The following is a 26,462-nucleotide window of genomic DNA, read 5'->3' on the forward strand; positions in this document are numbered from 1 at the left end:
TGGTAAAAGAGTAACTGTGCAGATTAAGTGGACTCTTCGTAGAGTTGAAGTCAAGCCTGCCAGTTTTACAGCACAAACTGCCTAATAGTACCAAATTCTAACCCCTGTCTCCAGGTACGAGTTACAAGGACAACCCTCTAGTAAGTGTGTAATTGTTGAACAGAAAGCCGTCTGGACCAAAAAGCCAGTATGTAAAGGTAGGTAAGACAACAGTGGTTTGCAAGAAAATACAGAGGTTCACACACGCCATGTCCTTGGCTTTCCTATAAGCATGTACTTTTTTCCTATAAACATAGATAGATACATAGATAGATAGATGATAGATGGATAGATGATAGATAGATGATAGATAGATAGATAGATAGATAGATAGATAGATAGATAGATAGATAGATAGATAGATATAAAGATAAATGGATTCACGGCAAAAAACAAATAAAAAACCCAATAACCTAGAAATCTTAAGGGTTTAAGGGTCTGGTCTGCATCATAACACCCTTCAGTTACCTTTTAGCTGTGTCCTTAACTAAAGTAAACTTGGCGGCTCTTCTTTCTCCCAGAGATACATGATCTTGGTAAGGGACCATGAGCCATAAATATAAATAAGATTGTGTATTTGGTAATTAGAACTAAGACATCAGCAAAGGAGATGGATTCAAAAATAAATTTTTAAAACCACACTTGTAATTATATTGCATTTGCTCACTGAACAACTCAAGCAGTTTCAGAAATCACTGTCCTTTATCATCTCTAGAAATTCTCTGCCCACCACCTCCACCTGTTCTTAATGGAAGACATTCAGGCAGACTTTCAGGAAATGTACCATATGGAAGCAATGTTACCTACACGTGTGACCCAAGCCCAGAGAAAGGAGTGAACTTCACTCTTATCGGAGAGAAGACTATTCATTGTACCAACAGTAGTGAGAAGACTGGGATCTGGAGTGGCCCTGCTCCGTACTGTAAACTTTCAATTTCTGAAGTTCAGTGTCTACAACCCCAGATTAATAGGGGGCAAATATTATCTATTTTGAAAGAGAGTTATTCATATAATGACACTGTGGCATTTTCTTGTGAACCTGGCTTCACCTTGAAGGGCAGCAGGAGAATTCGATGCAGTGCCCAGGGCACATGGAAGCCACCGGTACCAGTGTGTGAAAAGGGTAGGTGCCTCGTATGCAAAGATGAGTCGTTTCAAAAAGTGAGAGGAAGGGTCTATGGACTTTACACAGGGCCTTTTTAGTGCCTATACTTTTAGTCATGGTTGTAGATACAAATTATAAAGAAGGCGTTCATATCACCCTCTCAGCACTATGGAATATTCACCACAATTTACTAAGTTGTCCATTTCTTTAGAAAATATGAAAGTAAAACCTCTTGTTTGTCTTAACAATCATTTTAAAAAGGACAGCTAACAAAGCTTTCACCTGGGAGAGTATATTAAAATATTCCATAAAGTCTTCTAAGATGGTTTCTTCGGAGGAGAAAATCTGGTGTAATGGCATATGCCAAAAATGCTATTTTGGGGAGACTGATACAAGAAGATTGTGAATTTGAGATCATAGTAAAATCCTATCTTTAAAAGAAAGTAAAAGACAGAGTTGGGGGAATAGGCAGTGAGTTACAGCAAACAGGAGCCAAACAGATTAGTGCCAGCCTGCGTATAAAAAAAAAGATGAGTAAGAAATGAGAACTGACATTAGCCATAACGTTGTGATCTGGATTGGTTGAGAGACTCTACCTCAATAAAGATGGGAGAGCTATTGAGAATGATCCCTGACATCTGACTGAGGACTCATATGCACCTGCACCCCACACATGACAGTGCACATATACAAACGTGCACACTTCCCACAAGAAACAGGGAAAAGGCAATTTTAAAAAGTCAAGTTCTGAAATTAACATGTGCATCCTTTAACAAATGCATCGTTAAATATATATACATATATACATACACACACATAGTAGAGTTTTACTCAGTCAAAAGAATGAAATTATATCTTTGCAAGAGAATACATGGAATTGTAGAACATCATGTAAAGTGAAATAGCTATACTTAGAAAAACAAATACATGTTTTCGCTTGTGGAATCCTTTTTCCAGTGGAGAGGGGACACTTTTTAGACAGGAGAAAAGAAACAATAGGAGAGGAAATCAAGAGTATGAATATTATCATGTTATAGTATATATAGAAAGTGTCATAATGAAACTCATTCTGCACAGTGCTAATAAAATATTCTAATTTTAAGGCAATGCTTGGTGGTTCATTACCGTTAGTCCGAGAATGTAGGAAGCAAAGGCAAGCAGGCAGCTCTCTGTGAATTGACTACATAAAAGATACTGTCTCAAAAAAGTCCATAATTTCACAACTATAAACAAGCTATAGTTCCTTTATGTTTTGCTATTACACATATAGAACTTTAAGAATCCACAATATTTCACTAAATCTAACCGCTATTGTAGTAGAAAAGCAAATAGAATGCATTAAAAGGTGTTTTATTACTGGGAATATGTATATACATGATTTGTGTGTATATGTGGTGGGTTCGCCAGTAGAGATCAAAAGACAACTTTCAAGAGTCAGTTCTGTCCTACCATAAATTCTGGGGGTCCAATTCAGGTCATTGTGTAGGCAGAGCAAGCACTTTCTACCTGCTGTGCTGTCTTGCCAGCCCTAGAATGCATTTTTAGAAATACCATTGAGACTGGGGACTGGGTTGACAGTAGATGAACACATTTGCTCTTGTAAGCATGAAGATCTGAGTTTGAATCCCCACTGTGTACTCAAAAGTCATGTATAGTGCTCATTGCTGTGACCCCAGCTCATTGTTGGAGGTGGATCCTGAGAAATGTGTCATCAACCAACTTAGCCAAATGGAGAGCTTCAGTATAGTGACCCTGTATCAGGGCTCAACTCACTATCCTCCCCACCACTAACGAACTAGAAGATTTATGATTTTACAGCTGTTCCCTAACTTCAGAACCTAGATTGTCTTTATGCTTTTCTGTATTTCTACTGTCAAATGTGATTCAGATTACTTTTCTGTATACTATTTTATTGCCTGCCTTTCTCTAGTAGACTATGAGTTATGCAAAAGAAATGATACTGAATACACTATAGTAGTGTTCATTGAAACCCTATTGAATAAAATCAATAACTTTAAATCATTGGGCAGGGGTAAAACAAAAAAAAAAGAAATAAATGAAAATGAAATTACCTGAGAATTACAAAATACCTTCTGTTCCAGACAGCTACCATACAAATGATGGTATTATCATGACTACTTTGGCTCAGTTTCTATTTTTTATGCTGAAAATGTTTCATTGTATCTGTTTTTCATTTAGGATGTCAGGCTCCTCCTAAAATCATCAATGGGCAAAAAGAAGATAGATACTTCCTCAACTTTGACCCTGGTACATCCATAAGATATAGCTGTGACCCTGGCTATTTCCTGGTGGGAGAGGACACGATACATTGTACCCCTGAGGGGAAGTGGACACCCATTCCCCCCCAGTGCAAAGGTATGATGCCATAATTACAGATATTTTACTTCAGATTGTCTTGTGTTGCTATTCATTCTATCTTTTTACTTAGTTGCAGAGTGTAAGCCTGTAGGACCACATGTCTTTGAGAGGCCTCAGAATCACTTTATTAGACCAGCCATCAATTCTTCTTGTGATGAAGGGTGAGTAAAACATGTCTCATTCTGAAGGATGTCTGCTTCATCGGTACCCACTGCAAACTGTGTATAAAAGTTCATTTCAGAGGTCTTCCCTGTCATATGCTCCCAGATTCTTACTGTATTTTTCCATGCATGAGGACAATGCAATTGATGGATGGTGCTGAGGTTGGCTATATTTTATTCCTGTTGTGTTTTGTCCTAAAATTTGTCAGTCTGCCTCTAGAGCCCATAATGCTTGCTTAGTTTGTTGTAACCATGTGGTCAAGTGATATGACTCTTTTTCTCCAGGTTCCAGATAAGTGAGAGTGCTTATCAACTGTGTCAAGGTACAATTCCTTGGTTTATAGAGATTCGTCTTTGTAAAGGTGAGTAACAAAATTGACAGAGGATTTAAAGTTTCCTACTTTAGACTTATGCTATAGGAATTACTACATTATTTTGTCAAGTTTTACAGCTATCTATTTTGCCACCTTCCTTTTGTTGCCTCTTTCTTTAATCAGTCAAATTCCATGTGCTTAGTTACCTAGTTTATATTGTGGTTTAGGATGTTCGGAACATAGAGCAATCACTCTATCTGAGCCACAATTCCTACTTTGGGATTTAGGGAAGAGATAGGAGATTGGTGTCAAATCTCAACTCAGATTCCGTTCCTGTTGTCTAATACTTGTATGACCTTTGGCAACATATATAACTTTAATTTAAATTTTATTTACAGTGAAATTTGTTTAAATTTTATATAAACAATAAGGTTTAATTACAGCATGAGCGCATAATCCACACCCTCCAAAGAAATAACATGGTCAGAACTGATGCACTTCTAACCTTGGTACAGTATCTTTTCATATCCCTAGAAATCACCTGCCCACCACCTCCTATTATCCTCAATGGGACACATACATGGCGTTCATCAGAAGATGTCCCGTACGGAACTGTCATCACTTACACGTGCTATCCTGGGTCAGAGGAAGGAGTAAAATTCAAACTCATCGGGGAACAAACCATCCACTGTACAAGTGATAGCAGAGGAAGAGGCTCCTGGAGTAGCCCTGCTCCTCTCTGTAAACTTTCCCTCCCTGCTGTCCAGTGCACAGAAGTCCATGTTGAAAATGGAGTCAAGCTCACTGACAATAAAGCCCCATACTTCTACAATAATAGTGTGACATTCAAGTGTCGTGATGGATACATTTTGATTGGAAGCAGTCAGATCCGGTGTAAAGCCAATAACACCTGGGACCCTGAAGTACCACATTGTAAAAAAGGTAAAAAGGCAAACCCAATGGAAAATTTAAAAGATATTTACTTATTGATATATGTTTTGTGTTTTTAAATTTAATTGAGGAGCTGGAGATCAAATTTGGTGCCTTACACAAACTACCCAAGTATGAGCTGCATTTCCAACTTTAGTCTTACTTATTATCTCCTACTCAAAACAAGAGTCTTGAAATGAAGGCAAAGAGACACATTACTTCCATATTTCCTCTGTTCAAAAGAAAGCTATAAATCTGGTGTATTGTGATCTTTACATAAATCCAGTATCCAAGATATTTAATGAGAAGAAGCAGCCTCATACCAAAAAGAAAGACAACTCAGGAACTGAAGGAAACTTCACATTATGGCCAGGATCTCGGTCCTGAAGGCAGACAGTGGACGGGTTTGTTCCTCAGCATGTATCCAGGATCACAAGTATAATCACACAACAGAAACCTTTCTATGATGGATGAGAGATTCCTGAACCATGCCTCCAAGGTTTTAAATGGGTATCAACTGTTGTGTTCTTTAAGTTCTTGAGTAGAATGCTTGTCACTGGTAGTTATGTGTGATGTTTGTTCTCCAGGTCACCACCCCCTTAGGCCCCTCTAAGTTGGCACATATGTGACCCTTGCTGCAAGCTATGGAAACAAATCCACCGTTGCCTTCAGAACAATAGAGTCTTGGACACAATGTGAAGATTCTTTTGGTTTCTGAGTCACTTTTTTTTGTTATGAGGAATCTAAAAGCAATCTCAACTTTGTCTTTCCAGAAGGATGTGAACCTATGAGAGAACTTCCTGGCATTTCAGATGATTCACTTATAAAACTAGTAAATAGAACCTGTCAAAATGGGTGAGTGTAAAGCCGTCCACTCTAAGGAAGAATGTCCACCTCATATTATTTATTAATTCAACCCACAGCTTGTCTTGGTAAAAACCATTTGGGGATTCCTCAATGCTCTACCCACAATGGTCAAACTAGCAGCTCATGCCTGCTTTTCTGACATGGCAAGGGCTTTTCTGAGTGCTTCTAATATAAAAATAGTTTTCAGATATGGATGACCAAAAATTTGTTTTGCTGTGCCAAAGGATTCATTTAGAATTATCTCTACAGTTGTACTTTCTATGATGCAGAAGTAAAGTATTAAGAAGAAATGTAATATAACATCTTTTTCTAGGTACCAGTTGACTGGATATACTTATGAGAAGTGTCAAAATGCTGAGAATGGGACTTGGTTCCAAAAGATTGCAGTTTGTACAGGTAAATTATGGACATGGGAGAAGTCAACCATAGATTAGGGAATTAAAGAGGGAAAATCAATTAATGGAGAACAAGTTTACAACTACTTTAATAGTTTATACTTCTTGATGCTTTGTATAAGACATGGTAAATCTTTTACTTTTGATCAAAACTATTTCTTCATACTTCACTTTATTTTCTGAATTTTTGGAATGAACCTGTAATACTTACATAAGCATAACATTTGATAAAGTTTTTTAACCAAAAGCATGCTCTAGTTTCCAAACCTTAACTATTTATATAAAATATAAGACACTTGTATAGTGATGTTTATACTGTGATGAATGCTCAAATTCTCTAAATCTCTTCTGCAGTTATTCTCTGTCCACCTCCACCAACAATTGCAAATGGTAGTCACACTGGCATGATGGCAGAGCACTTCCTGTATGGAAATGAAATTTCTTATGAATGTGATAAAGGGTTCTATCTTTTGGGAGAGAAAAGTTTGCAGTGCAAAGGTCATGGATCTTGGAGTGGACCTCCACCACAGTGCTTACAATCTTCTCCTTTAACTCATTGCCCTGATCCAGAAATCAAATATGGATACAAACTCAATAAAACTCATTCTGCATATTCTCATAATGATATAATACATGTTGTCTGCAATCAAGGCTTCATCATGAATGGCAGTCACTTGATAAGGTGTCATACTAATAACACATGGTTACCAGGTGTACCAACTTGTATCAGAACTGGTAAGCTATCTTTGTAATAAAGAGTGAGATGTTTTACAAAATACTTTTGAGTTTGCCCTCTACTTAAAAGTAAAGCATCTAAAAGGTAAAGCAGTTAGTGTTTTTATAAGATTGTCTGCCTTTTCCTGTCTTCTCACTTGACGTTTTCTCTTTCCTTTCTATAAAGCAAGAGTACCTGAAATGATGATTAACATATAGATTAACCTCTAATTTATTCATTCTCATGACTCTAGAATTGGGAAAGTGGGCAAATTTCTGGAAAATACTTAAAAAAAATGTTCTTTGAAGTTTTGATATTTAAGGCTATTGTGTTACCCAGAAAGAGAACGTTGTATGTAACGAAGAATGAAGCTGACCTTCAAACCCACTAAGTTGTCTCATAATTTTAATTGTTATTGGACAGCTTGTTCCTGTTAGTGAGGTGCAGCCTCACTCAATTAAGCTCCACAGAGGTGTGGTTCCACTTACTTGTTCCTGGATATTTGTGTGTGCCGTGCTTAGATTATAGCCCATTTTCTATGTAGAAGGAAGATAATAGATTGATTCGTTGAAAACACTCCTACACTTTGGGACCAACCAAGGGAAGATCCTAGAATACTATGGGCGAATAAACTATAATACTTTTGACTCTTTTCTTTTAATCATATATGGTGTAAAGAGGAAAAGCACACATTTGTCGAAACTTGAGAATGAACTAATTGGCTTATTTCTCATTGCTTTCCTGTGTTACTGTTTTCCAGAGATTGTGTTGCCCTTGTGTTACTGTGTCCAATTAAAAGTCTTTTCTTGTTGATATCCAAGCTTCTTTAGGTTGTCAATCTCCATCCACAATCCCCAATGGGAATCATACTGGTGGGACTATAGCTCGATTTTCCCCTGGAATGTCAGTCACGTACAGTTGTTACCAAGGCTACCTTATGGCTGGAGAGGCACGTCTTATTTGTACTCATGAGGGTACCTGGAGCCATCCTGCCCCTTATTGCAAAGGTACTTTTTCTGCTTTGTTGTTGTTATTATTTTTTATAGCAAAGTAATTTATATATATATATGTATATGTATATATATATTCTTTCAAGTATTTTCAGATTAAAATTATTAGAGATACATTGTATGATAATTAAGTATACTTAATCAATTAATACAAAGTTAAAGTTTATTGCAAAGATTATAGTTATAGTCACATTATTGTTAAAGTTATAATAAGAGTGCATTTGAAAAACATCCCTATACCTTCAGTCATATGATTGTAGATATAAACTATAGAAGACTTTTGTACCACTTACCACTATGGAAAATATACTAGAATTTACTGTTTTTCATTTATTTAGAAAATATGAAAGCAAAAACTCTTGTTTGTATTAACAATGTTTTTTAAATTAATTATTTTATTTATTTACATCCTAAATGTTGCCCCTCTTCTCAGAGTTCTTTACCCCCTCCCCTCTCCTCTTTACCTCTGAAAGGATGCATCCCTCCTCTCACATCCCCCTTCTCTGGATCATCAAGTCTTTACAGAATTAGGCACATCCTTTCCCACTGGGGCCAGACAAGGCAATCCTCTGCTAAGTATGTGCCGGGGGCCTCGGACCAGCCTTGTATGCTTTGGCTGGTGGCTTAGTCTCTGGGAGCTCCCCAGCATCCAGGTTAGTTGACAGTGTTGGTCTTCCTATGGGGTTGTCATCCCCTTCAACTCCTTCAGTCCTTCTCCTAACTCTTCCATAGGGGTCCCAATCTCAGTCCAAAGGTTGGCTATAAGTGTCTGCCTCTGTCTCAGCCAGCTCTTGGTAGATCCTCTCAGAGGACAGCCATGCTAAACTCCTGTCTTCAAGCACATCATAGCATCGGGAAGTGTCAGGGTTTGGTGCCTGCTCATGGGATGGATCCCAAATTGGGCTGGTCACTGGTTGGCCATTCCTTCAGTCTCTGTTCAATTTTTGTCCCTGCATTTCTTTTAGATAGGAACAATTCTGGGTCACAAATTTAAGGTGGATTGGTGTCCCTGTCTGTCCACTGGGGGCCCTGTCGAACTACCAGAGGTGGGATCTTCATGTTCCACCTCCTCACTGTAGGGCTTTTCAGCTAAGTCCACACTGAGTCCTGGGCCCCTGGCACATCCCAGGTCTCTGGGATTTCCTAGAGATTTAAAGGTAGTTTTTTTTTTAAAGGAAAGTTACCAAAGCTTTCACAGAGGGGCATATTAAAATATTACATAAAATTTTCTAAGATAATCCCTTCAGAAGGGAAAAGTTGATGTAATGGCACGTGCCTAAAATGCTATAACTGGAGAGGCTGATACAAGATTGTGAATTTGATTAGATTCCTATAAAAAAAAGAAAGATGACTCAGGAACCAAAAGAATCTTCACATTTTGCCCACGACTCTATTGTCTTGAAGGCAATGGCTGGATTTGTTTCCATAGCTTGTAGCAAGGGTCACATATGTGCCAACCTAGAGGTGCCTCAGAGAGTGGTGACCTGGAGAACAAACACGCACGTAACTACCAATGACAAGCATTCTACTCAAGAACTGAAAGGATACAACCTAGGGTGCTAATTTGAAGCCTTGAAGGCATAGCTCAGGAAACTCTCATCTATGATAGAATGATTTCTGTTGTGTGATTATACTTGTGATCCTGGATACATGCTGAGGAACAAACCTGTCCACTGTCTGCCTTAAGGGCTGTGAGTGAAAATTACAATGTTCTCTTGATTCTGTTTCCCTATTTGGTACTGATATTATGGACAATTTTTGCAAATTTTATAAAGTAGTTATCAACAATGTATATAAAATAAGCATAATGAGTTAGCATAGAATATTGCTGAGGATTCTACTATATGTCAGATGCTCCGATTATAATTTCATGTAATATTCATGAGACTCAAAGGAGAGGGGTGCTATTTTTATTCTGCCACTTACGTAAGCTTCCAATGTCTCAGAGAGATTTGTAACTTACCCAAAGTCACACAACTAGCAGTGAGTATTCAAGTCCAAACTCTTACTAGGCATGTTTCTAATTTTCATATTGTGAAACAATGTTATCATATATAAAAGTTCAAGGACTGTGCAATTGGAGCAAAAGATGGCCCGGTGGTTAAGTGTGCACACTGTTTTTCTATAAGACCCAAGTTCAGTTCCTATCACCCACATAGGGTAACTCACAGCTACCTATAACTCCAGATCAGAACATCCAGTGCAGAAAAAGTGGACTTTCTGGCCTCTAAGGGTACCAGCATACATATGCTGTCATTGTACACACACACACACACACACACACACACACACACACACACACACACACACACAGAGGGAGGGAGGATATTGAGGAGAAATAAATATTTTAAAAAGAAATGTACAAACAAGTTAGCAAAAATATCATTATATTTTAAACAGGTTTAAGATTTTGTGTTAGATCACCTGTGGTGTTAAGTCGATTTTATAAGTAGTCGTTTGTTTATCCTGGCTAGCTACCAAATAAATGAGACAGACTATAAGATGTATTTAATCAAGCTTTATGGCACAATATCTGAGCAGTATTGATCTATTAATCCTCTAAGATAATCTGGCTATCTTCCAGCCAAAATCCATGAGATACTTGTATTTTAGTGTTGATCAGGCTCTCTCTGCTCCAAGTGTCTTCTCATGGTCTCTCCTTCACCTTCCTTGTGGTGAATCCTCCCCTCTTCTATCTCTTTCTTCCCCTCCTGTCTGGGATCAGAAATCCAATCATATTTTCTCCTTTGCTCAGTCATTGGCTGATCAACTTTTATTGAGAAATCAGAGAATAAATGAGGAGCAATGTTTACACAACATTGAGACAGCAGATTCTTGGAACAAGCATTACAATGCCATTTCTGGATTGCAATCAAATATGGGGTGGGCAGAGAAATCAGCATTTGAATACTATAAGGATAACCTTTACACATGCACAATAACATTATGCCTACACTGTAGTGTGCAGGCTACAAGTTGAACACTATTGATTTATATGCTCAAAATAATAGAAGAAATGAGAATGCATGTGTATGTATGAGAAGTGGAGAGTAAGACTAGAAGTCAAGAACAGTAATTTGGAACATTTAATATTGTACATTCATCCCTTAGTATCTCTCCAAGAAGGCATTAGAATTTTTTAAATATCATTAGCGTAGACTTGCAAGTAGAAAACAGCCCAGCTTAGCCTGCTAGGTGGTTGTAAAATGGCTGATAATAAAGACTGCTCTATTGCAGTCTGCTATTTAGTGAGGCTTTGATTACCATAATGAAATAAGTTGATTCCATAACCTTTCTAGTAAGGACAACTTCTACTTTCTTGGCAAAAGTACAAATCATGGCTCTGTATTAGTAAGATTTTTTTTTTTAAATTGCAGAGGTAAACTGTAGCTTCCCTGAAGATACAAATGGAATCCAGAAGGGATTTCAGCCTGGGAAAACCTATCGGTTTGGGACTACTGTGACTCTGGAATGTGAGGATGGGTATTCCTTGGAGGGAAGTCCACAGAGCCAGTGCCAGGATGAAAACCAATGGAACCCTCCGCTGGCTATCTGCAAAAACCGTAGGTGCAAGCCTCTTACTGCTGTTTGTAAAACGCCCACCCCTGAAGGAGGGGAACGGAGTGCCTATCAGTAGGAGATGCCTGGGGCTTTGACATGGGGAACAGTTCTATGGCAAGAGACTAAAAGTCGATACAAAGCAGTAACCAATACAAAGAAAAGGATAGTTGAGTATGGGGCACATCACATCAAAGGGGCACAAAACTCTAAAAGGAGCAAAACTGTAAAACAATGTTTTCTACTTTTGAAAAAAAAAAAAAAACCCTACTGAGACTTCTCTCTCGGCTGATTTTTAAGTACTTACCAACTTGAGAGGTGCTCCAAAAACATGTCAACTAACCTGTTATATCCGTTTTCATTTGATCCTAAATATCATTGCCTAGAAAGCTGTGTATTGATAAACTCACAACTTATCTAATCCAAGACGATATCCATTGAGCTTCGACATAATAAAAGAGTGGGTGTAACTTGGGGACTAATATCTGTATCATGAGTAGACTAAGTGAGAGCTCAGTTGCTTTCTGGGACATTATCAGGTGTAATGGCTCAGACGACATTACCTTGTACTGCTAGACTGATGCCTTGTGGATTTTTTTTTTCTCCTTAGGGTCAACTGTTCTTCTTGTTTCTGGTGAGTTTTCTTAAATGCTTAGAGTGTCCTGATATTTTTGTTAAGATATAAATGGTTGTTTTACATTCAATTCATTAGTGTTTCGTTTTAATACATTGGATCTGATGTTCTTTCATATTTTAAGGATATTTTAATGTTCATGACACATTATAAAAAGGTGTCCCTTTAGGTTAGAGTTAAAAGTGTATTCAAGGAAAAATGTATTCAAGGTTTTTAAATTGAAAGTCTCATTCCATTTGCTATTGGTATTTGGTACAATTTAAATAAGTAATCTTATTCTGCTGTAGCAAAGCATACATCACAACAAATATTGTTATGCAAATTTATGGGATTCTGGTATTCCATGTTCCTAATTATACCCCAGGGTCAAGATTGTTTACCAATGAAACTGAAAAGAACAACAACAAAAACACTTCCTGGAAAGTTGACTTGAGCCTTGTGGTCCATGTGCCTGGTGCAAATAAAACATGGACTAGATACGATTAGGAAAAAAGTGGAGCTTAATTATGACTGTTCAGTAATTCACTGTTTTTGGTTAAGAAAAATGTATTAGAAAATCACACTAACAACTTCTGTGCCACTACGAGTAGGCCCTGCATTCATTTCCTAGCAATACCTGTCCCATTTTTTTCTGGCATTAAATATTCATTTCCTCTTTCAGGTATTTCTGCAGGCTCAGCATTTATCATTTTGATTAGTGTCATCTTCTTTATAATATTAAAATCCAGAGAGCGGTAAGTTCAAATGGATGTTTGACCAACATATACAACAGCCTTTGGGTTCTTGTAAAAATCAAATCACAAAAAAGTCTAAGAAATAGCACAGAACAAAACCAATGATAACACCTGAAGACATTTTGAAATGTTCTGTTTAATGATTCTCTTGCATTCTTTCTCTCTTTTGTTTTGTAAACCTTCATATAACTGTTTGTCTAATTTCCTTTACTTTATATAAAGCTTTTTAATAATTATTGTCTTTCTAAAGTATAAAAGTAAATATATTGGTCCTAAAATGAAATGATCTATATAGAAACCACACCATTTATCCTTCTGCACTATTATTGATGACTTTAAAGCCCAATGTTGAAGAATACCAACAATTTGCTAAGAATGTATCATGTGCTGCTCTGTCTAGCAAAAATAGATGTGATTTTGTAAAAATGTTTGCGGATGATGGTCGATAAATAGAAGGCATATGAAAATATACTGATCATGTCTGCTCATTGTTTGGTGACAGTAACTACTAACAGCATCCTTAGCTTAGCATCACGCTAGGCTAGCAGGACATAGACTTAGACATTAAGGTCACAATCTGGTAAAAAGAGGTTAAGCTTGCAGTTCAACAAATACCATAATGTTGCTATACTTAATTATATAGTATTTGGGACACAAAGCAGTGATTAATATTTAATAGTTTTTTCATCTTTTTTAAAAATGTTTACTTATGTATATGAATACTTTGTCTGCATGTAAATCTACCCACCAAAAGACAGGATCAGATGGTTGTCATGTGGGTGCTGGGAATTAAACTCAGGATCTTTGGAAGGGCAGTGAGTGCTCTTAACCACTGAGCCATCTCTCCAACTGCCAATATTTAATAGTTTTAATCAGAAAAAAAGTTGAAGAGAAAAATTATTTCAGGTGAACCCAAAGATAATGAAAACAAAGAAAGGAAAGATACTCAGATGAAGGTTTGCAAAGTATCAGGTAACCTTGAGTTGGGGAAGCCCAAGCCATGCTATCCCAAACATCACACACACACACACCAAAAACTAGCAATCTTTAGTCTTGGCATCAGACATGGCAGGGTTACACTACCATCACATAATGATAGTGTCATTGATTTCACACGTTTAGTCATGATCTGTATCAAGTATGCAACAGTAATTACCAGGGCGGGCACCATACAGTCTCAGATTTGAGAAAGACCTGAGTTCTACATCTCAATAGAACCAAGAAATACTACAAATCCCTGTTTTTTCTTACTTAGATTCATAATACCCACAAGAATAAATAAGGCGATAGAGAAGCCTGTTTTTATTTTTATTTGAGTTTTTCAAAGGAGTTAGACTACACTACTTAAAAATGTTTTTTAACATTTTTTAAAAACATATATGGAACTAACGATGTTCCACTCAACAGCCATTGAGGGAAATCTATCAAGGTCAGGAGCAGTGAATCACGAAAAGCCTTCTGTGCTATGACAAGAGCTGTGTGACCTGTGAGATCATTGCAAGGAAATAAGGTCTTCAGATTTGCATTGCCAGAAGCAAGGTAGGGAGCAGGAGGCTGTAGCACTGGTAAAGGGTACCTTTGCAATGAAGAAAATAGATTTTTCTGAACTTAATAATTTATACCAGATGTGGAAAGAAAAGACACATAGAAAGACCCCAGGGAAAAGGATTCACTGAGGGGGGAGAGGCAGAATGCAGGGCAATGTTATGAGGCATCTGTGATGTAGAATTTGAGCAGGTTTGGGCTCAGGTAGGTAACAGTGGAAGTCTTGAGGTCACAGAGAAAAAAAGGGTGAAAGTAAGAATATGAGCAGACCACAGTGAGATGCAGCATTTAAAGATGGGAGGAGAAAACAGAGAAGGAGGAAAGCTAGAAGAATAATGCTTAAGGACTTCAAAAGAGAATATCTAAAAGACAAAAATTGGGCTGTCATTTGTATGGCTTTTCTCACAGGAAGTTAGGAGATAATTTTAGCCAAGAGTAATTAAAATTTTAAATAAGTAGAAAATGTGGTTTCTAAGTTTGCTATCAGAACACAACATGTGTAGGAAATTTTGAAAAAAAATCTAAAAATAATTCATAATGTCCCTGTCTGCTTATTATCACTTATTAAGGTGTTTTAACATGGGGCACTTATGCCAGAGTCTCATTTGATATAAACCAAACAGCTATGTTTTTGTTGTTCGTTTGTTTGTTGTTGTTTGAGACAAGGTTTTTCTGTGTAACAACTCTGGCTACCCTGGAATTTGCTTTGTAGAACAGGTTGGCCTTGAACTCAACAGAGATCTTCCTGCCTCTGCCTCCCAGGGGCTGGGATTATAGTTGTGCACACACCCAGCAACAAGCATGCTTTTAAAAGTTCTTAACACTGATTTCAATTCCATTTTCTAATTTACTTAAATTTATTTTCTACTAACTGAAATGCATTCAAAGCTTTTTTGTTTTATGAATGAGAGCAATAATGAGATATCTAGTGTCAGCTTCTAACTTGAACAGTACCAAACTATTACCAAAAAAATTACCAAAAGTTATTTATTTGATGTGGGGGCCTATGCTGTTTAATATTTAAGAAAATGAGATGAAATCACATATGAAAATACAATTTTCCGGGAGTGATAGAAAGCAGACAGCTAATGAGTCTTCACTACAATCACAATTAATGAGTAAATATTTGTCTTTTTTATGTCTCCTTTTTAGCAATTATTATACAAAAACAAGACCCAAAGATGGAGCTCTTCATTTAGAAACGCGAGAAGTATATGCTGTTGATCCATACAACCCAGCAAGTTGACCACATGACAAGTTGGTATATAATGAAATTGAAGTACAGTTACTTATACATAGGTCAAGATTTGCTTTAATATTTTCTCATAGCCTTTTAAAGCACAGTCTTAAGTAAATATTGTTCTATTTCAGTCTTTATATCCAGGCACAACATTATTAACTTATCTACTTAATATTCCAACTGATGATCTTAGTTAAAAACATTTGTCTGTTCGGTAAATATGTAACAAATGTAATTAATAAACTGATTACAAATAATGTGAAATTATTAAAATGAAATAAAGTCAGATATAGTGGTATATGCCTATAATTCTAGTACTTAGGAAGTGGAAGAAAGATCAGGAATTTAGGGCTGACCTCAGCTGGAGGGCCAAGTGGGCTGTATGAGGTCCTGTCTCCAAACAAACGAAAAAACAAACAAAAACAAAAACAAAAAATGAGAGAAAAAGGATAAGAATAAATATTATTAAAGAGAAGTAAGCAAGGAAAAGAGGAGCGAGAAAAGAACGTGATTACATAGAAAATATTCACCATGAAAATGGCATTTACGAAAAGGCTGGAGTTAAGCAGAGAACTAGTCAACTCCATAGAAGAGGAATCAAGGAACATACAATGGCTAGTTCAACGGCTAAGAGGTCATCCTATGTTGGCATAGCTAGGTGGTGTGTGTGGCCTAGAGTAGAGTTACCAAATAGGAAAAACGTGCTCAGATTGTTATGTGGAAAGGAGCTGGATGATTAGATAGGGTGGGCTAGGCCATTGTAATAAGTTTTTATTTTGAGATGGGAGGTACCACCTGATTTTTAAGCAGAAGAATTACATCATCACCTTAACTGCTGTGTTAAGAAGAGGCTTTAGGAAGTTAAGCATAGAAGAGAATCAGCAAGGAGGTTGATACAATAATCCAGGCAAGAAACAACAGCCTGGCAAGAAGAGGCCATATTTTGCATGCATTTTAAAGATAAACAGCAAGGGGGATAAATGATTAAAGAAAGAAAGATACTAATAATGATGCCAGGGATTTGGGACCTAAGCTACTGGAAGGATAAAGTTGCTATTAAGGTAATTCAGAATGTGAAGTACACTGAGAGAAATCAGTTCTGCTTTGGCGGTGTTAAATATGAGATATTTAATAAATAATCAAGTAAAATTGTCAAGGAGGTAGCTGACAAATTCACGTTTCAAGCATCACAGATGATACTGAACACAAAGACACATAAATAAAGGCACTGAGTCAGAGTATCATGAAGGTTTAAGAAGCCATAGAAGAAAAAAGTCCAATTATTGAGCCTTAAGGCTTCTAACCCAAGGGGTTGTAAAATGAGGAAAACCAGCAAAAAGTCAGCCTCTGATGTAGAGACCCCAGTGTGGTGTTGGGTTCAGGCACAGGGAACTTAGAAAAGAGGAAAAGAACAACTTTGAAGTTGCTGTTGACAAGCAACAAAAATTGGGTTTAGCAGCACAAAGCTTGTTGATAAAACTGACAAAATGGCTTTAGCAGAAATATTTGGTTTAATCTTAAGAGAAATGAAAGAATAGAAATCAAAGTGCTAGGAAGAGTGCTATCTCTAGGAGTATTCAGTAATGGGTCTGAAAATCATAGCAAACGTAAAAGAAAGACTTTTGAATAATTAATATATGCATCCATGCCACAGTTCATATAAGACGGTGGAGATGTCCTCGAGGAAAGGGAAAAAAATAAAAGCAAATGAGTAAAAAGAATTGCTGGGCTAGGACCTTAGTGGAGGAGTTCCTCAGACAGGAATACTTAGTCACAAGATGGAAGCTAGAGCAAACAGGAGCCAGGAAGATGCTCCCACAGGATATGATGGTGAATGTGCAACCATTCTCCCCTAATGGTGCAGCTTGCAGTGACTAGGAAGCAAACTGATTAGATGAGAACAAGACTGGGGAAGATCCTAGAAATTAAGAGGAAAAAAGCAAATATTAAAGTGAGCTGGAAGTAGAAAACTGAATGATAAAAGGTCCAGGAAGGTAAGCAGGCATTGTTTATAATCCAGCCGAGGTCCCTGCCTCCACAACACCCCAAATTTGGGAGTGAACACGAGAAGGTTTATCCTGCTGAGAGTCTTAATTAGATTTTACTACTATCTTGAAAGATATCCATTGATAGCTCAAAAATGACAAATAATGAAAATTGACCACCGGATTTAGCAGGACAAAATTTGTTGATGAAATTAACAAGAATTTGTTTTTTGTAGAACTAAAGGAGAAATATGATAGCAAAGTGAAGGAATACTCCAGATGGAAAAACCAAAGCTAAAATATTCTCTTGGCCAAAGAATTTAGGATCAGGCTATGGAAAAATGAATGGTTCAGAGGTTAAAAGCACTTATTTCTCTTGCAGAGTTTTAATTCCTAGAACCCACATAGTGGCTCACAACCATGTGCGACTTCAGTTCTAAAGGATCTGATGTCTTCTGTTGACTTCTGTGAGCTTTTGCATATATGGGGTGCACATACATACTCAGGCATACATATATATGCATAAATCCTTAAAAAAGGAATTAATGGTCAATTGTGACTTTAAATGGACTGCTATATATTTGACAGATACCTTACCCCCACCCTCTTATATTTACTTCAGTAGGACAAAGATGATATACATATCTTAAGGCGAGAATAAGTGTCATAAGCAAAGTACAGAGAAGCTATTGTAGAACTTGAAGAAGAAAATGGTACTTGTTCCTGGGGAGTCTTAGCAAAGGAACAGAAGAGAAAGGGAACATTATATCCGAAGGATCCCACACTCAAAGCAAGGGACTCAAAGAAAAGCAATTAAATATTTGTTGGATAGACCTTGATTTTTATTTTATTTGTATTTACCAGCATACAATACAGTTTTGTGTTCTACTTCATATAATCTTCAGTACTTCCTAATAGAATAATACCATCTAGTTGATTGATGGTTGTAATTGTCAATTAGAGAGACTGTTGATGTTATTTAAACATGACTTACACTGGTCACATTGTTGCCTACACAGAAATTATTTATTTCAGTGTGTCTCATGAGAAAGAAAGCATTCGAGTAGCAATAAATCTCTGAGTGGTTGCAGCATCAGTGAACTAATTTCACAACTGTAATTTTTACATGTAATTTCTTCTTAAAGAGCAGAGATAGTTTGATGTTAAAGTTGGGTTCATAGCCATGGTTCAATGTGGCTTCCTCTATGAAGCCCTATTTATGATCTGACTGAAGCCAGGCTGTGGGCATGGAAATGTAAATGATACTTCTTAAGGGAAACCCATCCTTATAGGTAGCACCATCTTTTTGAAAGCGGCCTCCTCACTGTTGCCGTATGCTTTGGATTATCATGGAGCATTCAACATCTACCAGGGGTGACCAAACTATGGCCAATGGGCCACATGACGCCCAGGAGAACTCATGGTATAGTTCAACACAAAGTCAAAAACTTACTTAAAATATTATGAGATTTCCTTTTTTAACTTTTATTCTATAACTTGCCTTGAACAGGTCTCAAGTGTGAGGTTTTTAGATGAAAATGCAAGTTGGAGAGACCAAAAGGTTGGATACTCCTGCATCTGGATTGGGAATGATAAGAGCTGAGTTTTAATTTAAGCTTTAGTTATTTCTTTAGAAGTTTTCTAGTAAGCTCCAGCTCTTTATAAAATGCCATTTAGTAATAAATACATTTACCATTCAAATAAACTCATTTTTAAAAAATCTTATAAGATTTTGTCTTTCTGAAGTCAGTGATTTCCTAAATAGCATATCCAATTCTAGGGTCTTAAGAGTTTATAATTTAATACTAATTCATTCTAGAACACACCTTTGGTTATTTTAGCCAATCTATCTATCCACAAATTTAGCTCCCTCAACCCAAAACTTACATATTACCCAGGGAACAACTTCCCTCCGTCCACCCATCCTGTCCCACTATGCCTTAGATCTAACCTTTAGACTATTTAAAAAAACTAACACCAACAAAAATTCTTCCCATTGAGAACCAGCTTTCTGTCTCATCTATTATGCTATTAAGCTGTGTGTGTGTGTGTGTGTGCACATGCGTGTGTGTGTAGGGATAGTTAAAACTCCGGCTTTAAAAATCACATGGAAGGATGAAAGACGACAGCAGTTAGGAACACCTGCTGGTCTTCCAGAGGACCTAGGGTTGGTTTAATTCTCAGTACTACATAGCGCTTGCAACTACATAAAACTTCAGTTCCAGGGAATTAGCCTCCTCTAGTGACTACGGGTACCAGGCACACATAAGGTACAAAAACATATACGAATGCAAAACAGCCTGCGGTTGTTTGAATAAAAATGGTCTCTATTAGGCCTATAAGGAGTAGCACTATTAGAAGGTTATTGTAGTAGTTATGGCCTTGTTGGAGAAAGTATGTCTCATTCATTCTCTCTCTCTCTCTCTCTCTCTCTCTCTCTCTCTCTCTCTCTCTCTCTCTCTCTCTCTTCCCCCCTCCTCTCTCTCCCTTTTGTTGCCTGCAGATCAAGATATAGAACACTCAGCGACCTCTTCAGCACAATATCTGCCTACATGCCACCAAGCTACCCTCCATGACAACAATGGACTGTTCTGATCTATAAGCCAGCCCCAATTAAATGTTTTTCTCTATGAGTTGTCACGGTTATGGTATCTCTTCACAGAAACAGAAACCCAAAATAAGACGGAAGTCGATACTAGGAACTGGGATATTGTCGTGATAGTCCTGACCATACTTTGGTTTGGAAAAATGTAGACTTTGGGATTTGGGGCTAGGAAGCAGTGGAATGCTTTAAGCACGACTGAATAGACCACCCTAGAAGGAGCACAGAAGACAGTGATGCTGAGGGTGATTTGAACTGTGAGAGCCTGGCTCAAGAGGTTTCAGATAAGAAGAATTTTAGTATGTGGCCTACAGACTGTTCTTGTGATATTTTAGTGAAGATCGTGGCTGCTCATGCCCTTGTCCAAAGAAAAAAGTGCCTGTGGCTAAATTAAAAGATTTTGGATTAATTATGTTGGCAAAAGAAATCTCAAAACAGTCTAATATTAACTCTGTTGTGTAGTTATTAGTGGTCACTTTTGTGCAGACCTATAAGCAATAGCAGCAAGCTGAGCAAGGAACAGTACAAAATGTAACATTTGAGGAGAAAAGGAGCATCAGAAAGTGTAAACAAATTAGAGGAAACCCTGATGCTAAATGGAATAAAGGGAGTAGTAACCTCAGAGCGAGACTCATCTAGCTAAGCTTCCAATTTGTAAAAGGGAATTAAAGAAAAGTTTAGGGGCAGGCATGGTAGTGTACACTTTTAAACCCAGAGTTTAAGGCTATCCTGGTCTGCAAAGCAAGTTGCAGGACAGCCAAGCCTATGCAATGAAGAAAAGCATCTAAAACAGAAAGATTGTAAAGTATTTGAGGAACCATGTGGAACGAGGGCCCCAGCAAACAATAGAACATGGCAGCTTTGGCCATCTGGTTCTGGCTATAGAGTCAAGGATACAAGAAAGGGATTATGGAATCTCTTGTTGTGACTAGGGAAAGGTAAGAAGGCCAGACATGTGTCAGGTGTGTCCCTGCATGGAGGCCTAGAGAGACCATTGTGCAAAGCTATGAAGGTGAAGCCTGGATTGCCTTGGAGACCCCAAAATGTTGGAGATGACAGAGCTGTGGGGTACTTTCAAAGGAGAGATCCTAACCGTAGAATCAGCCCATGGGAAAGAGGTGTATTGCAGCCAACAAAGCTGAAAGGAGCTGGAGGTCTGACGAGCACTTTTGACATCAGACGTGGGGATACAGAGTTTGGTGTTTCCCAGCTACTTTTTGATTCAGTATTTCTTCACTACGCTCCCTGTAGAATTATAATGGATATCCTGTGCCATTATGTTGAAGACCATGGAGAAGAACAACAAATGGCTTTAGAACTCATGGAATATGGCCTACCAGTAGCACAATCATGATGGGTGTGCCTCAGAGAGGCAAGGTTCCAAGGACTACATGTCCTCAGGACTTCATGCTGTTACGGATACAACTCTGTTGTCCTCTCAGCCATCACCCCACTCCTAATCTACGAGTTGTCTAAAAACTCTAAGGGGCCTTCCAGTCCCTGAGTGGGCAGTACCATTGGCCCTTACAATAATGGTGATTGATCTTTTTCAAGCATTGCTGCTGGAGCAGATTAAAGAGTCATCTACAACTTGTAGTAAGACTTAAAGATGTGTAGTAACATTCACCACCCTTAGAAAGAATTTGGAGATAAAGATTGTTAGGAAAGTTAGATTAAGATGTTTTTGATGGTGCATTTGATATAGGAAACTTTAGGAAACAATCTGAGGTTCAGAAAGGAACATTCTTAATAGTTGGGCTAGGGATTTTTTGAGGTCAGGAGACAGGAACAATGGCAGCCAGACTACTATTGGCTGATGTGCCTCTCTTGCTAAAGCTGGGCTAATGATCAAGGTGATGGTTAATTTCCATTTTTGCCCTCAGATTCCTGGTATTGACTTAATAAAAAAATTGTTATTGAGTAGATGTGCACCTTGCAGATTTTTTTTATATAAAAGTTTAGATTTATGATTCCTTAAAGATTTTTATGATTACTTTTAAGGTAAATAATAAAATTATTCTTTCTTGATAACTGCAAATTTCTGCCTGCCAGTAAAAATCTGGCTGAGAAAGTTAGCTTGCTTGCTTACACTTTGTTAATTAGAACAAGTTGCTTGGTTAAAAATGCATGTGGATTTTTGAAAATATTTTTATATATGATATGTAAAGCATTTGATCATGAGATGATATTAGGGAACACACTTTTTTCTTCTATGTAAACTCACTGTAATTGTTCACTTAAAGAAAAATACAATGTGGTCACGTAATTTTTATACTGCTTGAGAGATTTTGGTGAGTGATATAAGCTGTGGGGGAAATAAAGTTAAGAGAACTTGTGGCTCTGTGTCCTTGTGTTGTGCTGACCCCATCCCCCCTACTTCAGACCCTAATGTTTCAAAGCTGGACTTTAACATCCTTACATGTTGGAAGTATATAATCTGTGTTTCGGTAATTATTAAATAAAAGTGTAATCTTTTATCCCTTCATAGTGCCAGCACCATAGGGCTGCATGGCATCTGCCGGGTAGCTTTCGGGTAAAAGCAGGACACTAGGTCTCCAGCAGTGGCTGGCCTATTGCAGATCTCTGTCACAAACTCTGCCAACACTCCCAGCAACTGCCCTCTGCCAACAACCCATTAAAATCAAGACTCAATAAGCTGTAATTTAGCAATCAAATTCATATGTTAAATTCTCAGTCCACAATTCGTCCACACAATAAACTTACAACCAATTGATAAAGATATAAACCACCCACCTAGATAAGGTAAATTGACCTATAGAAATCCATCCCTAAGAAAGGACCTGGGTTGTCCTTTTCTGTCTTTCTCGAATCTACTCTCTTCCTCTTCTCCTCTGCCTTACAAAAACTTTGTCCCCGCCTTACTTTTTACTGTCCAATATGGGCCTTGACTGAACTTGTACCAGCCCACAGCTGCTTATAGACATCAACCTACAGATCTGCTTTTTGATTTTGATTTTACAGAGATTAAAGTTAAAAGATTAGATAAGTCTCAGAAGCTTTGAACTTTGGACTTATTTTTTTCTTGGATATTTTCTTTACTTACATTTCAAATGTTATCCCATTTCCCGATTTCCCCCCTAGAATCCCCCTATCCCTTCTCCCCTGCCCCTGCCTCTATGAGAGTGTTCCCCCACCCACCGACCCACTCCCTCCCATTTCCCCACCCTGGCATTCCTCTACAGGGAGGCATTGAGTTTCACAGGGCCAAGGACCTCCTCCTCTCATTGATGCCTGATAAGGCTACATGTGTGGCTGGAGCCATGGGTCCTTCCATGTGTATTCTTTGGTTGATGATTTAGTCTCTGAGAGCTCTGGGGGGTACGGTTGGTTGATATGGTTGTTCTTCCTGTGGGGTTGAAAACCCCTTCAGCTCCTACAGTCCTTTTTCTAGCTCCTCCATTGGGAGCCACATCTTCAGGCCAATAGTTGGTTGGCAGCATCTGATGCTGTATTTCTCAGGTTGTGGTAAGCTTCTCAGAAGACAGCTATTTCAGGCTCCAGTTAGCATGCACTTCTTGGCATCCACAATAATGTCTGTGTAGATTGGTGACTGTATATGGGATGGATCACCTGGTGAGGCCATCATTGGATGACCTTTCCCTCAGTCTTTGCTCCACACTTTGTCTTCATATTTCCTCCTGTGAATGCTTGGTTCTTCTTTCTAAGAAGGACTGAAACATCCATTCTTGGTCTTCCAACTTCTTGAACTTCATATGGTGTGTGGATTGTATCTAGGGTATTCCAAGCTTTTGGGCTAATAAATATTTATCAGTGAGTGCATACCGTGTATGTGTGTGTGTGTGTGTGTGTGTGTGTGTGTGTGTGTGTGTGTGTGTGTGTGTGTGATTGGGTTACTTCAGTCAGTGTGATATTTTCTAGCTCTATCCATTTGCCTAAGAATTTCATGAAGTCATTGTTTTTGATACCTGAATAGTACTCCATTGTGTAAATGTACCACATTTTCTGTATCCATTCCTCTACTGAAGAACATCTGGGTTCTTTCCAGCTTCTGGTTATTATAAATAATCCTGCTATGAACAGAGTGGAGCATGTGTCTTTGTTATGTGTTGGAGCATCTTTTGGGTTATGCCCAGGAGTGGTATAGCTGGGGCCTCAGGTAGTACTAAGTCCAATTTTCTGAGGAGCCTCCAGACTGATTTCCAGAATGGTTGTACCAGTCTGCAATCCCACCAACAATGGAGGAGTGTTCCTCTTTCTCCGCATCCTCGCCAGCATTTGCTGTCACCTGAGTTTTTGATCTTAGCCATTCTCACTGGTGTGAGGTGAAATCTCAGGGTTGTTTTGATTTGCATTTCCCTGATGACTAAAGATGTTGAACATTTCTTTAGGTGTTTCTCAGCCATTCGGCATTCCTCAGCTGTGAATTCTTTGTTTAGCTCTGAACCCCATTTTTTAATAGGGTTATTTGTCTCCCTGCGGTCTAACTTTTTGAGTTCTTTGTATATTTTGGATATAAGGCCTCTATCTGTTGTAGGATTGGTAAAGATCTTTTCCCAATCTGTTGGTTGCCGTTTTGTCCTAACCACAGTGTCCTTTGCCTTACAGAAGCTTTGCAGTTTTATGAGATCCCATTTGTCGATTCTTGATCTTAGAGCATAAACCATTGGCGTTTTGTTCAGAAATTTTTTCCAGTGCCCATGTGTTCCAGATGCTTCCCTAGTTTTTCTTCTATTAGTTTGAGTGTGTCTGGTTTGATGTGGAGGTCCTTGATCCACTTGGACTTAAGCTTTGTACAGGGTGATAAGCATGGATCGATCTGCATTCTTCTACATGTTGACCTCCAGTTGAACCAGCACCATTTGCTGAAAATGCTATCTTTTTCCATTGGATGGTTTTTGGCTCCTTTGTCAAAAATCAAGTGACCATAGGTGTGGGTTCATTTCTGGGTCTTCAATTCTGTTCCATTGGTCTATCTGTCTGTCTCTGTACCAATACCATGCAGTTTTTATCACTATTGCTCTGTAATACTGCTTGAGTTCAGGGATAGTGATTCCCCTGAAGTCCTTTTTTATTGTTGAGGATAGTTTTAGCTATCCTGGGTTTTTGTTATTCAGATGAATTTGCAAATTGTTCTGTCTAACTCTTTTGAAAAATTGGATTGGTATTTTGATGGGGATTGCATTGAATCTGTAGATCGCTTTTGGTAAAATGGCCATTTTTACTATATTAATCCTGCCAATCCATGAGCATGGGAGATCTTTCCATCTTCTGAGGTCTTCTTCAATTTCCTTCTTCAGAGTCTTGAAGTTCTTGTTGTACAAATCTTTTACTTGCTTGGTTAAGGTCACACCGAGGTACTTTATATTATTTGGGTCTATTATGAGGGGTGTCGTTTCCCTAATTTCTTTCTCAGCTTGTTTCTCTTTTGTGTAGAGGAAGGCAACTGATTTATTTGAGTTAATTTTATACCCAGCCACTTTGCTGAAGTTGTTTATCAGCTTTAGTAGTTCTCTGGTGGAACTTTTGGGATCACTTAAATATACTATCATGTCATCTGCAAATAGTGATATTTTGACTTCTTCTTTACCAATCTGAATCCCCTTGATTTCCTTTTGTTGTCTGATTGCTCTGGCTAGAACTTCAAGAACTGTATTGAATAAGAAGGGAGAGAGTGTGCAGCCTTGTTTAGTCTCTGATTTTAGTGGGATTGCTTCAAGTTTCTCTCCATTTAGTTTAATGTTAGCAACTGGTTTGCTGTATATGGTTTTTACTATGTTTAGGTATGGGCCTTGGATTCCTATTCTTTCCAGGACTTTTATCATGAAGGGGTGTTGTATTTTGTCAAATTCTTTCTCAGCATCTAATGAAATGATCATGTGGTTTGTTCTTTCAGTTTGTTTATATATAATGGATCACGTTGATGGTTTTCCATTATATTAAAACCATCCCATGCCTGGGATGAAGCCTACTTGATCATGGTGGATGATTGTTTTGATGTGCTCTTGGATTGGTTTGCAGAATTTTTGTTGAGTATTTTTAGCGTCGATGTTCATAAGGAAATTGGTCTGAAGTTCTCTTTCTTTGTTGGGTCTTTGTGTGGTTTAGGTATAAGAGTAATTGTGGCTTCATAGAAGGAGTTCGGTAGTGCTCCATCTGTTTCAATTTTGTGGAATAGTTTGGATAATATTGGTATGAGGTCTTCTATGAAGGTCTGATAGAATTCTGCAGTAAACCTGTCTGGACCTGGGCTCTTTTTGGTTGGGAGAA

At 37.9% G+C, this 26,462-nt stretch overlaps 1 protein-coding gene across 2 annotated transcripts in view; it reads left to right on the plus strand.

Moving 5' to 3' along the window:
- Cr2 (complement C3d receptor 2) overlaps positions 1 to 15,883 on the plus strand; it is a 31,553-nt gene extending 15,670 nt beyond the window's left edge. The window contains exons 5-18 of one of the 2 annotated variants that reach the window (XM_032915211.1): positions 115 to 197; positions 755 to 1,162; positions 3,344 to 3,520; positions 3,594 to 3,684; positions 3,970 to 4,046; positions 4,533 to 4,940; positions 5,702 to 5,783; positions 6,109 to 6,191; positions 6,545 to 6,925; positions 7,727 to 7,912; positions 11,293 to 11,478; positions 12,084 to 12,107; positions 12,769 to 12,841; positions 15,539 to 15,883. In XM_032915211.1, the coding sequence (XP_032771102.1) occupies positions 115 to 197; positions 755 to 1,162; positions 3,344 to 3,520; positions 3,594 to 3,684; positions 3,970 to 4,046; positions 4,533 to 4,940; positions 5,702 to 5,783; positions 6,109 to 6,191; positions 6,545 to 6,925; positions 7,727 to 7,912; positions 11,293 to 11,478; positions 12,084 to 12,107; positions 12,769 to 12,841; positions 15,539 to 15,632 (2,353 nt within the window). In that variant the 3' untranslated portion in view covers positions 15,633 to 15,883. The remainder of the gene's footprint in view (positions 1 to 114; positions 198 to 754; positions 1,163 to 3,343; positions 3,521 to 3,593; positions 3,685 to 3,969; positions 4,047 to 4,532; positions 4,941 to 5,701; positions 5,784 to 6,108; positions 6,192 to 6,544; positions 6,926 to 7,726; positions 7,913 to 11,292; positions 11,479 to 12,083; positions 12,108 to 12,768; positions 12,842 to 15,538) is intronic. The other variant, XM_032915210.1, reaches the window with a different exon arrangement.
- Positions 15,884 to 26,462: the final 10,579 nt, after the last annotated feature.

Source organism: Rattus rattus, chromosome 10 (genome assembly GCF_011064425.1).
Source record: "Rattus rattus isolate New Zealand chromosome 10, Rrattus_CSIRO_v1, whole genome shotgun sequence".
Classification (NCBI taxonomy): domain Eukaryota; kingdom Metazoa; phylum Chordata; class Mammalia; order Rodentia; family Muridae; genus Rattus; species Rattus rattus.